This window comes from Ptiloglossa arizonensis, chromosome 8 (assembly GCF_051014685.1).
Source record: "Ptiloglossa arizonensis isolate GNS036 chromosome 8, iyPtiAriz1_principal, whole genome shotgun sequence".
NCBI classification, from domain to species: domain Eukaryota; kingdom Metazoa; phylum Arthropoda; class Insecta; order Hymenoptera; family Colletidae; genus Ptiloglossa; species Ptiloglossa arizonensis.
Genome location: NC_135055.1, coordinates 22929054 through 22943212, shown reverse-complemented (window position 1 = coordinate 22943212; position 14159 = coordinate 22929054). Strand labels below are relative to the sequence as shown.

General features: G+C 50.6%; 1 protein-coding gene and 1 non-coding gene across 4 annotated transcripts in view; both read left to right on the top strand.

The window, feature by feature from the left end:
* The first annotated feature begins 3586 nt into the window (after positions 1-3586).
* Positions 3587-14159, top strand: part of LOC143150041 (orexin/Hypocretin receptor type 1) — a 20346-nt gene continuing 9773 nt past the window's right edge. For 2 of the 3 annotated variants that reach the window (XM_076318040.1, XM_076318039.1), the window contains exon 1: positions 3587-7868. In XM_076318040.1, the coding sequence (XP_076174155.1) occupies positions 7383-7868 (486 nt within the window). In that variant the 5' untranslated portion in view covers positions 3587-7382. The remainder of the gene's footprint in view (positions 7869-14159) is intronic. The other variant, XM_076318041.1, reaches the window with a different exon arrangement.
* Positions 9587-9726, top strand: LOC143150810 (U11 spliceosomal RNA). The gene has a single exon (XR_012993191.1). It is a non-coding gene; the product is annotated as a U11 spliceosomal RNA (small nuclear RNA).

Below are 14159 nucleotides of genomic sequence, written 5' to 3'. Positions count from 1 at the left end.
AAGAATGTCATCACCGTTCAATTTAGTAACATAATTTGTTTGATTTTCATCTTCACTTTTCGATTATTCCTTGTATTTATACGACTCCTTAGCTATCGCCGAAATTAGGAAGATCCTTTTTGCAAACATCCTTAGTCGTGTCTACGCTTGCGTAACTCGTGGCGGGTTGCAGGGGGAAATAGACCACAAAAAGAGGAAACGATACTGATCGAGTAGAACCAATTCCATGATTTGCGTCGCATCTTTCTCAATGTAATTGCTCGACAGAATTGAAATAGGAGATCGAAGGAACTTTGATTCCTTCCATCTCCTCGGTTTGGTAATTTCGTTTGTATCGCACGTCGAGAGAGATCGATGGAACTTTGATTCCATCTCTCTCCTTCGTGTCTCGGCTTGTAGCAACCTCCACGTGGTGAGACGTGGTAATCGGTATTACTAGCGACGAACGACAATTCTTCGTTGCAGGTAGTACCGAGCTAATTGGTTGCGAATTTAGAACAGTTTCTTAATACGAACATAGAAAGCTTTCGAAACGCGAGAGTATGAAAGTCAGTTTGACGTGTTTCGATCGATTTGTTTTCTTCGAAAAACTTTCCGCGTTCGATACCTTTATCGTTTTTGGTGATTCTGACGATAGTTCTCAGAGTCACCGTTCTCAAACACAGATGTCGCTAACGGTATCATTCGAACCAAAAACTTACACGTTCGCTACCTTTACAGATTTCGGTGATTCCGATTATAGTTCACAGAGTCACCGTTTTTAAACATAGATGTCGTTTACGGTATCATTCGTAGAAAACGAGGTCGGTGTTCCAGATTGCGCCATACCAAGTTCCGTACGATAAAACGTCTATTCTGTATCTCGTCTCTGTTTCAGTTAGCTACGAACGAAGGATAATTAATGGATGAAATTCACTCGCGGAAGTACGACGCTGAACGTGCAAATCGTTAAAGTTCGGTAAAAAATTCAGCTGGATGTTCTCGTAAAAAGAAAAACTTGACCACTCCTTTGAAAGATACAACCGCTTCGGTTGCAATCTGACCTGTATTTACGTTCAGTGCCAAGATCGGTACCTCCGGGCGATATTAAAATCGTCAAAGCGTTCGTTCTTCGAGCGCGAACGACCGATTAAAACCGATCAAATATTTTCGTCGAACAGTGGCGCGAAGCTACTTGTTGCCATATTTCAAAGTTCGCGAAAGGATCAAGAACGGACGTTTCTCGTTGTTGATTCTTGTGTCTTTTTCTACTTTTTTTTTTAATCTTCGTTCCGCCCTTTTCCCCAAATAGAATGTATTATTCTTTCGAGAGGTGACGAGGTAAACGCGTATTTTTCGAGCGGTGCGGAACGGAAGCCGCGTGGAAACGGTCACGATCGAACCGAAAGAAAAATACATCGCGCGTTTCAAGAACGGTATCAATTTGTTGCACGCGCGCGGTCTCGTCGCGTATTCGCGCAAAACGGGGGCGCGCATTAAACGGCAACAGTTTGCTTTGCGCTCATTAATCATGGCAGCCGCAACTTTTCCGTACGTCGCGAGCGTAGAACGATCCAAACATCGCCAGCCACTCCTGCGAAGAAGCGACGATCGATCGTCCGCTTTGTTTGCGTTCACATTTCGCTGTACGGCGTACAATCGCGGCTTCGAACGGGGCTTCGAGGCGTTGCTTTCGAAACGATGCGCGGACTCGTTGAATGCATTCCAGAGGGTGGTAAAAAGGCAAACGAGGTTTCTTCGTTTCGAGAAGATCCGTCGTCCGTGCGCGGTGAGCGCGCAAAAGGAGTCTTGAAAGGAGCCGAAGTGCCCGGTACTTCCTATTCATCGTTACCGAACGTGTTTAGCATTCGTCGTTACGATACGTAACGAAACGAGGAGAACGAAAGTTCCTGGTCGATTCGAACCGAACGAGGATGTTCTTCGCGGCAATGAAACGCGGTGATCGGGTAGATGGCTTCGTGCGATCGAAACATTTCGAACGATCTCGTAATCGCGTCGGACAATCGGCTCGTGCTTCGAACAAAGGGAACGAATCGGAGCGGAACCGCGACGCTCTCGTAACCGTTCCCGCGAACGCGTTACACTTTGCGAACGAAATGAAAAATCTTTGGCCACCGTCTGGCGGTAGATTCGACGAGGAAGCGTTTGGGACGCGAGTTTGGAAACTTTAGCCGCAACATGCGCTACCAACCGTCCTCGTAATCTCGGAGTTTTACTTTCGTGGAGTCGCTTTCCGTAAACGGGTACCGTTTGCTTTCGTTAAACATTTCGCGTTTCCACGACGCGGGAACCGAGATTGCGTAAAAGTGCGAGACGAACGTTCCGCGCGGCGCTCTCGTGTCGCCGGAGCGAAAAACAAAATTAATTACCGCCGTAAAAGGCACGTTCGCGCGGCTGGCTCAGAGGGGATGAAGAAATAAACGACGGTTTCTCCTTGGAACTCCCGTTGACGAGATAAACACATCCGCGATGCGGAGACGACGAAAATATTCCCTCCGAAAAAGGTTCATCGGACACCGGGGTGATAAATGGATAACGGTCAAACGAGGGGAAGCTACGCGGACGAAATCTGGTGAATTTTTAGCGTCACGAAGATACGTGACCAAGATCGAGCAAAGGTATTCCCCGTCGGAATTTAATACTCTCCCCCGGAAATCTGTTATTTTTCTGGAGGAACGACCACGTCGGTTGCCCGGAGGCGAGCTTGGAACGTTTCATCGATCGAAGGCGTAAAATCTTCGCGGAAGGGGAACCGGTTAACGTTTCCCCGATCGTTCGTCGATCACCGACGAAAAGATCATCGTTCGATGAAAATATCCGTTCCGGTTTAGGAACGACTCGCGTTCCACGAAACTCGTGTCGCCGAGCGAACAACACCGTAAGGCTCTATCCGGCCCGAAATCGTCGTAAACGGCTCGTAAACGCGAGATTGGAATTTAATTCCGGCCGGATCGGCGTTCCTGGCCGTGGAAACTGTATTCTCGAGGGTCGTAAAAAGAAGAAGCCGAGAAAATTAAAGAGTAGACCCGACGCGTCGACGACAACCTTCGAAAAGGTATCCGTAGCCGTTCGGATACATCGCGAAATACATTGTTGGCGCGTCTTTGTACACCGTCGATATTCTATTCTCGTTTCAAGGGTACCGAAATAACGGACGTAGGAAAACGAAGCTCGACGACTCGCTCGAAACGCGGTGACGAATTACGAGAGTTAAATTAAACGTACAATGTCTGTCGCGCGACGAGTTCCTTGTAAACAAACTAACGTCTACGCCGAGTCGGCCAGAACGTCGGAACGGTGGGGTAACGCGATATCCACGCTCGTCGAGATCCAGAGCTGCGTTACTACCGGCGCAATAACAATAAACCAAACCCTGACAGGGTTGGTCCGTACGGGGTCTCGGTCTACCATCGAAATTCACCCCGTAGGAGAAGTTTTCCTTCCTTTTTGCGATAACGAAGCCCCGGAAAAGGACGAAAGCATCGTCGGGCACCACGGGAAACTTTAAAACGAAACGTGCCTCGGCCCCGGCCCTGGCATCGGCGTCCCGCTGTACCTACGCGCTCGTTAAAACGACGTACATACCTCAGTTTCGCAGAGTCCGTCGCCGCGTTCGCATCCCTTTCCCGAACCAGGAGGAACCTTCGTTCACCCGTCGCCGCGAGACACCCACCGCGTCGAGACGTCCGAGTTCGTCTTCGACCAGACGAACCAACTGCTCGAAATACGACACGCGTAATCCCGAAACGATCGAGTAACTCGTACACGGTCCGTTCACCGATCGGACCGCGTCGTCTTCGACGCCGATCATGCTTCGTCTCGACGAGAGACGATACGCGTACCCGAGGACACGATTCGCGGGAAAACGAGCGACTCGTTCGCGATTCGAGTAATCGAGCGAGAGGTGTCACCGATTGCCACCTGTCCGAAACGACCAGCGACGAAAGTGCGTGAAACGCGACGAGGTTATCGTCCCGTTGTAAGAGACGATACGTGGTGTATAAGTAATCGTCGGGCGGAAAGTGAAAAACGTTCTCTCGTGAAATTCTCTTCCTTTTTTTCTTTCTTTTTTGATCTTCTTTCGACGAGGCTTGTGCGCGCGATCGTGCTCTCGAAGCCACGGAGCAGCCGCGAGTACGCCAGAGTTTTCGCCAATAGAGAGCACCGAGGAACGTTTTCGATCACGAGCACCTCTCGACGCGGCTGTGTATCGTCGATCAGTGGAACGAAAATCTAACACGATCGTCGGTCCAATCGCCGATACAATTGGAAGAATCGTCGTGGTCGAGTTATTCGTCGACGAGTGATCGTTCGAAACAGTTTGCACGGCGTAAAGGATCTTGTACAATTTTTCTCTTTTTTCCTTTGTACCATTTTATTCGCTCCACGCGAAACGTTTCCACGAATGATTCTCGGGAAAGTTGGAGCGATCCGATTGTACACGCGAGTCTTTCGATCGTTTCGGACTTTTAGGAACTCGGGAGCCCACGGTTCCCCATAAAAATTTACCGAACGAGAACAGCTCTCTTCGTAGGTGGACATTGCGAAGAACAATCGCGCGTGCTTTACGCTGAGAGAAACGAGCGCTCGGTGAATCGACGGATCGTTGAATCGAGGGACCGTTCCCATCCACGATCGAAAAGTTGGTTCGTTCTCGTTGGACGCTAGTCGTTCGTCTATAGCGTTCGCGAATCAGGTTCAACGGAAACTAATTCACGAAACGCGGTTCGAGAGTTGCGTCTTTCGTGCGGGATCGTCGTCGGTTCGTCCCGTATCCAGGAAGACCGAATTTAGTTTTCCATCTCCGGTCTCCGGTTCGTTACAGCGCGCATCCGGATTTGAATTTCAATCTGGAGTTATTTCATCCGCGGATTGTTTCGTATTCGTTGCCACGCGTACCGAGACCCCTTTTAAATCCCGCTACTTAACGAAATGGGCGTTCACTTTGGGCGAAAGGGGTTCCCTCGTTACGGGTGAATTTTAACAGTATCTCGCGTCGCGATTTCCCCCACGATATTCATCGTTTCGGGTAAACGATGCGCGGCAAAGAGGACGGCGAACGAACGCGTCGAGATGTCCCCGAAATAGATTGAATTTAACCGTTTTCCCTGGCAGTCGTCGCGAAATCGTTGACGGGAAGTCGATAGATTTACGATACATCGGGTCACGAAACGCGCGTACCGTAGCGGGATCGCTGGAAACGGCGCGTTTCGACACCGTCGGAAATATTTCGAACATCGAGCGTGTTTTTGCGGAACACGGTGCAGCCAGTGCTCAAGAGGACCGTGAATTTCGTACGGGAGTCGCGTCGATGAATCGCGTCCAATCGCCGCGATAACTTTCTACTCGAAGGAAAAGGAAATTGGAGTATCGCCGATCGGTCGAACGTGTACGCGGTTCGCGCGGATTCTACCTCGCGGATCGTAATTCGCGAACATCGGGGACGAGCCCGGAACCCGTAAACCGCGAGACAAAACCCGCAGAAACGGTCGTGACAACTTTTGATTAATTGGCCGGCCAGTTGTCCGTGCCAACGCGGACGCGCGTTGGAAAAACGCGAAAGATTAATAGGATAATCACGGGGTGAGCGGTTTTGTCTTCGATTGAACCGAGCGGCCACCGCCGAGGGAAAGCTCGAAGAACGTTATCGGGGTGATTTTCTTGCGAAAGGAACGATCCTCGCGATTCCCCAAGTTCGTTACGTCGATCAACGATTCTTCAAAGGGACGAACGACGATACGGTTAATCGATCGACGAACGTTGAATCGTATTACCGAGACGATTACGTGGATTCGGCTCGCGTGGCAACTCTAAGGTAACTTTCGACCGTGCGCGATGACAATTTCAATTAGACTCGGGAACTACGAGCGATACCCTCGAGGGCGAACCTACTGCGATCTCCGTGGTTTATTTTAATTAATTACCCGTGCAATTCGAGCGTCGGTGTACATCGAACGAAGGAAGGAACGTACCCGCAAAGTGACGTCGTCGAATTCTTTCGCGTTGCCTTTCGCGTTCGAGCGGTCCGTCCAATTCCGAGGTAATAAAAATCGATCCCTCTTCCGACGTTTCCTCGCTGTTCCAAGTCTCGAGGATATAATTGCCAAGTACGGCGAGAAAATTCGAAAAACTGGCAAACTTGTAAGACTTTCAGCGAACCTGCCTATATACCGGAAGACGGTGCGGGAAACTTTCGAGCCGTTTTCATCGAAACGACCTTTTCCGAGCTGGTCGGTGCCGTATCTCGCGAACAAATGGACCGATCGACTTAAAAATTTGACAACTTTCTATCGCTGCAAGTGACTCCGCGAATCCCGAGCACGATGCCTCTTGAGCCTTCGCCGCGAACTTAACCGTTCGAAAATAAACCTCGTCGTTTGTTTCTAATATTAACTTCCACGAGGAAATTCGCTCTACCGATCCCCGAACGATTTTATGGCCACCTCCCGCCTTCGGTGATTCTATTGCGAACTCTTCGCGCCGGCTTCGAAGGTAAAGAACGAGGAACCGAAAATAAGATCAGTCGGGAAGACACGAGTTGGGCGACAAAAGCACGGGGACCGCGTTACCTTCGAGCGTCCTTCCAACCTTCGTTTCCTGTCTTTCCCTCCGGGTGGAAAAACGAGAAACGAAGGAAAGTTTATCCCGTGTATCGATCCGGGAGGAAAATTTATCGTCCACGACCGACCCGAGGCCACGAATCGGAGAACGCTGAAAGAAGAGACGATACCTCTCGCCTAAATTGCGAATAATTTCTTATCGGGACGCGGAGAGTATTTGTCAAGAGGGAAGTTCGTTAGTAACGTCGACACTTGGGAAATCACAACGCTCCCGCGGTCCGGAACTTTTTTCCCCTCTGTCGAGGCAACGGGACGAATTTCCGGTTCTTGGACGCGACCAGTGGATAAAAATTATCGCTGGAAACTCTCCGTTCGAGCTACCCTACCGTGGTTAGGGTTTCTTCGTCTGGATAAGGGAGGCCGATCGAGGGAAGGACCCCGCTCTCGATGATCTCCGGACACTCGACACCGTGGAACGGACAGCCCGAAGACGACGCGAATTACCTTTAATGCCATGGAAATTGGAGCGAAGTGAACGTCACCGGTCGAAGCGACCAGAGAAGAACACGGAGGATCGACCGAGCAACTTTCTTCCCGTCGGAATATCTTTTCGTCGTTGCGCGAACGTTCAACGACCGCTCTCGCGTGACGTCCATCGCGGAAGGTTCCTCCAAGGGGGGATAAAACTCGCGCGGGGATCCTCGGAATGACGAAAAGGACTCGTACCGTTTCGTAAAATCGTCGAGCGGAACGTTCTTCGACGAGGGTGGACGCAATTCGAGCAACCCTCGAGGAACCTACTCGTTGCAAAGCTCTGGAAACATGTATCGTCCCGGTCTCGCGATCGTCGGTTGGTTGACGTTGACGGTGTCCACGTTGCTCGCCGAGTCGGCAACGGATTACACGGACGAATCGACCACGGACTACAACACGGACTACAACACGGACTACAATATAGACTACAACGGGGACTTCAACACGAGCAACTGCACCGGTGAGAGCTGTTTCACGGACCGCGCGTTCGTCGAGAGCGTGATCCGGGCGTACATATACCCCAAGTTCTGGGACTGGGTGCTGATCGTCTCCCACAGCGTGATATTCGTCGTGGGACTGATCGGGAACGCGTTGGTTTGCATCGCGGTGTACAGGAACCACTCGATGAGAACCATCACGAATTACTTCATCGTGAACCTTGCGGTGGCCGATTTGTTGGTCTTGTTGCTCTGTCTACCGTTCAGTGTGCTATGGGACGTCACGGAGACTTGGTTCTTCGGTCTGGCTATGTGCAAAGCGGTCCCGTATCTTCAGGTAAGAGACGATCCGCGTGACAGTCACCCCTTGATTAACTCGTTCGTCTCACGCGAGCGTAATTGAAAAAACGCGACGCGCGAACCACGAAAACGTCCGCCCGTGTCCTTTAAATCCGGATTCCGGTGATTTGTCTACGAGCCGAGTTCTCGTATCGCGAAACGGATCGGAATTTCCCGCACGTTCCTCCAACTCGCGACGCAACCATCCAGCTTGGTTGCAGTTCTCGGTGCGTATTTCCTGGATTTAGAACCGCGCGGGACGCGTGACGTTTACTCGAATATTTATTTCGAGGACGCGCGCCTTGGCACCGCGGTGCTTCCGTTCAAATTCGCGACAACGAGGGCTTCGAAGACTTCCGGGACCACGCGATTCGAATCGCCCGACCAAACCCTCCGTCGGCACGAATTTAACGGACGTTTGGTAAATTCCTCGCGCTAAAATCTCCGAGTCAATGGCTGACAGCGACGTCTCGCACCTCTTTACGACGTTTCGCGTCGTCCTCTGTTCTTTATGTTTCTTCGCCGAAGTGAATTTTAACGAGCGTTTGGCAACCCGCTCTTTGGCAGAGAGTCGTGGAACCGAAATACATAATTGCAAGAAGTCGGTTTACGAGACGGCGGGATATATATTTTTGCCATCTTACCGAGAGAGATTCTTCCGTGATTGAAATCTGTTTCGGTTTAAAATTTTACTCGATTAACGAGCGATGTCGAGCTCGAAGCGTTCATCCCTAATATCGCACGCGCAATGCCTTTGTCCGAGGAACAGTTCCGAATGTACAAACTCGTGTTTTATTTCAGTTTACGATACGACGAGAGGATCGAAAAAAATACGCGAGCTTTCGATCGTGTCTATCGTAACGAACGACACCGCGAAGAACCGAATCGTAATCGAGTAGGTGTATCGGCTGTCGTTTAAATTTCACCCCCGTTGCGCGGCAAACACTTCCCCGACGAACGGTTCAAACGGTAGGGTCGACGGACAAAAAAAGTCGGCGTTATTTTTAATTCGGTGCTCCAACCTAGCCCGTACTCGTTTCGCCCATTATTTCCTCGCGTGTGCCCGAACTCTGGAGATTCGACGAAACGAAGCCGCGATAATCGAGCGCTTTAATTCCCCGCGGAGATCAATTTCCTTGTTAATCGTTCGCAACGTTACCGGTGTAAGTTCGTCGAAGACTTCGGACCAGCCTCGAGTAACAGATCTCCTTCACAGACACGGCTATCTTTATTCGAGTTTTAATTAACTCGATTACAATATCCCTTCGTGCGGCTAATAACCAACGATGCTCCCTCTCCCCCGTCTATTGAAAAACCGATACCGCGTTCGCTTCGAAAATTTTCTCAACTAGGCGCCGCGATTGGAAAGACCGGACTGTGAATCGAATTATCGATAACGTCGACGGTATTGAAATTTCGCAATTAAAATTTCTTACCGCGACTGCGGATAGGCCCTCGAATAATTTGTCCCACGGACGATATTAGCTCCCGGAGAATCGTTTTCCCTTGCCCCCGTAATCGCGATCGAACACTTTTTCAACGGGAGATCGACCTTTTCGAATAGATCGCGAAATCGCGCGTTTCCCCACTACCGCGAAAATCTTCACGGTTTAGTTCGTCGGTGTTGCGACAGATGGCCGAAGGGTAACGACCATTCTCGCATACGATATCGCGACGAAAACGTTACTTAAAGTCCGTGGAAGCTAACGTTCGTTTAAAAAGGGTGCTCGCTACTTTAATAGCGCGTCAGTACGTTATGAACGACGTATTGGCGGGGTATGGCTATCAAGACATACCCAGTACATAATTTTTGTGAACGCGAGGCTGTTGGCTGCCGATTTTGCACCGACGCCTCCAGTTTCCTTCACCGACAAAACAAACGAATACGTCACGCTCGCGATGTACCAACGATAACGCGTGCAACGTACGCTCGGTGATAGATGTTTTCGTAGCAATTGAGTCGAGAATATCGAACGAGAACGCACGAAACGTAATTAGGCACCGATTGCGCGATAATTGTGACAAACGAACGCGCGCGTCGCCGATGGCAATTTAGCGTCCCGCGTGTATCACCGAAAAATGTATTTTTTTCACGGTGCACGTACTTTACGCGTGCGGGAGCCGCGGTAAACCCAATTAAGCTTCGTATTTGTGTAGGTTTACCGCGCTCGAAATACAAATGTAGATAAAAATGCTCGAGCGGCGAATTTGCATACAAAGGAACTCGGTAGACCGGAAGTAAAAATTAATTAATGTTTCGCGTATCGCGGGTTCTCCGTTGCGATTTCCATCGAACGCTTCCATCGAATGCACACTTTTTCGAGTCTCTCCATCCGCAAGTATCGAACGCGATTTTCGAACGGATGAAAATTTCTCAGCGAAATTTCGCGAAAAATTACGCCGCTGGTTACGCGTAGCTTCGGTTAATTGCGCAGCTCCGCGGAAGAACAATGTCCGGACCATATTTTTCGATTCGCGACAGCTTAATCCAGCTTCCCGCGTATGCGTGGGACAGAACGTGTATTGTCTTCGTAGGTAATCCTTTCGGAGTGCTCGGACGAGCCGAAGGAAATTCTTGGACTCGATCGAACGTCGACGGTGGTCATCTTTTCGCGATCTTGTTTCATCGGAACCGTATCGAACGAGATTCGTCGGCTAGGTCCGAACGACGGCTAGACAATGTCTTCCATCTTCCACGCTCGAGCTACGAAGCTTCTTATTAAACTTGCCGTACCGTGTGTTCCTCGAGAATACGACTTTACAGGACAAATTCCGGGCGCTAGCCGTGTCGGGGTGAAAAAGTAACACAAGCGTGTGCGCTGGTGGTGGAAAATCGGTCTCGTAGGTGGGTCGACCGGAGAGCAACGATTTCCCTCGCGCGGGAAATCGCGCGATATCGCGCACCCGTGCGGAATAAACGCCGCGAAGGCGGCAACCGCGTTGGCGGAACAAACGAACTTCGTAATTTCGCGTTATTCCGCTCGACGGATCGACGTGTAAATTCTAGACGGAAACGGTGAATTTGCCGGATCACCGATACCGGCAAATAACATTCGGCTATCGTTGAACGTTATTACCTGCTCCTATTATTCGTCCCCAATGACCATAATTTCGTTTCCCACGGTCCTTTATCCGTTCGCTCCGATCGTGTTCTCGGACGAGTCGACATCGTAACGCTGAGCTTCGTATCGCGGTTGATCCTCGACTCTTCGTGCTCTATCAATTTTAACAACTCGCGTTACGTACGATTCCGAAACGGTGAAGATCGTTATTGTTGTTAACGGTATCGACCGTAACGGGGTACGCACTCGGAGGATTCGGATCCGACTCGTGCCAACGTACCGATCGAATCTTTCGCACGATGGAATTTAATAAAATTACGGATACGACTGGAGGGATAGGGCGAATTTAATACGCAACGATATTACAAAGGGACGGTGTACAAAGAACGTATCCTCTATCGGAGTACAAGGCAACGTTACACGAACTTGCTTTATAGCCTATTGTTAGGGTATTGTTTCAGGTCTTTGGCGTTCGCTGTAGACAGGGGAGAACGCGCGAGAAAATCTATAGCGGGCTCGTAATCATTGTCGCTTCTCGCGATCCAGTGTAACGCCGTTAACGAGAACGAATCGTATTCGTTCTCGTTAAAACAACGCGCAACCGGCGGGAAAGAAAGGTCACTCCTTTGATCCCGTGACCGCGGGCTCGCCCGGATAACGAAACGGGTCTCAATTTGCTCCCGATTCGTTTCGCGAACGCAATATCGTTTCCACGCGAACGGACTTTTATTCGCGTTTAGAAACGCATCGATCAGTCCCCGATGTCACGCGTCGCGAAACGAAATCGCGATACGAGATTGATTTCGACGTAGTTTTTCATCCGTCCCGGCCGAAATACGAATTTCACCCCCGATCCGTGTCAACGATACGCGCGCGACCCTTAAAATAGGTTCGGAAAGGTTTAATTAAATTCGAGGTTGGCGGTGGTCGTTAAATTTTTATCGTTCCTTGTAATCGTTACTTTCTTCTTCCGATGAGAGAAGCGCCGTCGGTGACAGAGCCGATTACCCCGATGAAGACGTAAACAGTTCGAGACGCGCAATTTGTCGCTTCTCGTTTGTCGATCGATCACCGAACAAACTACCGGAGAAAGAACTCGGATACGGTTAATTATTTCTCTTATTTCTCGAAGGATTCGATCTCTTCCTCGGAGGCTTCTCGTCCGTCGTGAAAATCGTAACGATGGGAATCGCGAAAGAACGCGACGTCGCGAGTATTTATTTCGCGGATCGAAATGCATCGCGACGAATAGAAACGCAACCGATCGTGGAAATGTCGCGAACGAATGGCTACCCGTACGCTTTCGTTCGTGGTCTTATATTGAAAGTACGGTCCCGTTGGAATAGAACCGACACGGGCCACCGTACGATTTACGGGCCGTGGACGAGCGAGCACGTGAACACGTGCGTTGGTACATCTACTTAAAACACGATCGGTGGTATTAACGGTGCACTCGGGCGCACGGAAATATCGGTCGTTCGTCACGATGGCCAGTATAGGTACGCGTGTGCCGAACGCCGATGTGCAAACCGAGGTTCTGCGCGTGCTCGCGACCCGCGTCCCGGTCGCCGATGCAGCTACACGGTTGCACGACGAACGAGCTAGCTCTCAGCCGGCGACCAAATCGCATTATCTTACAACGTGTTGTTGCACGCCGTTCCAGGCCCGATAACTTGTTTCTAGGTTCTCAACTCGTTCCGGGTGAATTCCCGGTGCTGGAACTCTCCTCTATCCGCGTACCGTCTACGAGGGACTCGGTCTCGCGAAACGTTCCTTCGACGCGTATACTTAATTTCATCGTCCCCCTTATCCGCTTAATTGTATTCCCGACGGATGGATTTCCATCGTCGGACGATGGCGTTAACGAGAACCCTCGTCGCTCGTATCGATCCCGTTACCGAGAAATCGGAACGAGCGCGGCTCTAACGTTGTTTTTAGCGGTGAAATTACTCGCGCGGGGAGCGCCTCGTTGGCGGAAACCTCGCGCGGGAGAAAGAAGAGATACCCACGGTGAATACGAAGGGGCTGAAAAAAGAAGAAAAAGGGAAAAAGAAAAAAAAATAGAAGACGAACCGACACGCGCGTCGCGAAACGTGCACGAGCGGCCGCGTGTACGTGCACAACGAACGCCGGAAGTACCCGGAGTCCAAAGAGACCGAACGTAACGAGAGAACCCCGACACGGAGAGAAGTTCGCCTTCGCGCTGTTTCCGCGTTTGCATAATTTTCATCGGCCGCGAATCGCGACGCAAATTCAATCCGCCTCGACGAACCGGCCGCGACACTTCCCTACGAATATTACGGGAAAGTTTCCCGCTATTTTTTTACGGCTTCCCCGGCCACGTCGTATCCACCGTCGGGCCTCGAAACGAGATCGAGCCGAACTTTCGAAATTCCACGACTCGTCGCTTCTAATCCGCTCGAGTACTCCGACGGAGATCCGCGCGATGGTAAAAGTTACGGGGAAAATTTCAAACCGATACCCGTAACCGTTCGTCGGCCCGCGGCCACGGTCGATTCACGCCTCGGTGATTTTCAAACAACGTCGCTGGCCGCGCGCGCGCGACATTTTCATCCCGTGTTTAACGCCGAATTGTAACCGGTACGGTCGACGAGCACGGCTTAATTCGTTCCGTATATTGACCTTGTTATCGTGCCGCACGAACCGGTGCTTGAACATCGCTTTTTCGCGGCGAGTCCGCGGAAACGTTCGTACGTGGAACGATTCTCATCCGTTTCCAGATCTTTGGATCTTAGACTCTTGCAAATATCGCGCCACACGAGCCTCTTAAAGGGCAATTACCCATCGGGGTTAATTCTTGCCGGGAAGACAGAAATTGTACAAAGTTCCCGGTAATAGCGTTAGCGCGTTATGCGTGTAGGTATGGAACAGGTGCTGTACCGAGTCACTCGATCCGTGGCTTCGACAACAGGATTCACGTCGATAAGAATCTCTTCCGATCGCTCCGATTCTCGCGTCGAGTGTCAAAGAAGTTCGTTTGGAATCGAAGCGTGTAATTACTCGGCGATTCGAGCCGGTCGATCGTCAAAATCGAGACGAAGGTTTCGATCGGTAGGCAAATAACAGGGCCACGAGCAACAGGCCACGAGGTGTCGTCTTTCTCTAGGTTTCTCGGCTCCATCGCGCCGATAGTCGAGCCACGACCGAAAGAGTAAACTCGCGCGTTTATTCCCGAAACGTTTCTCTTTGTTTCGAGCCAACATCGC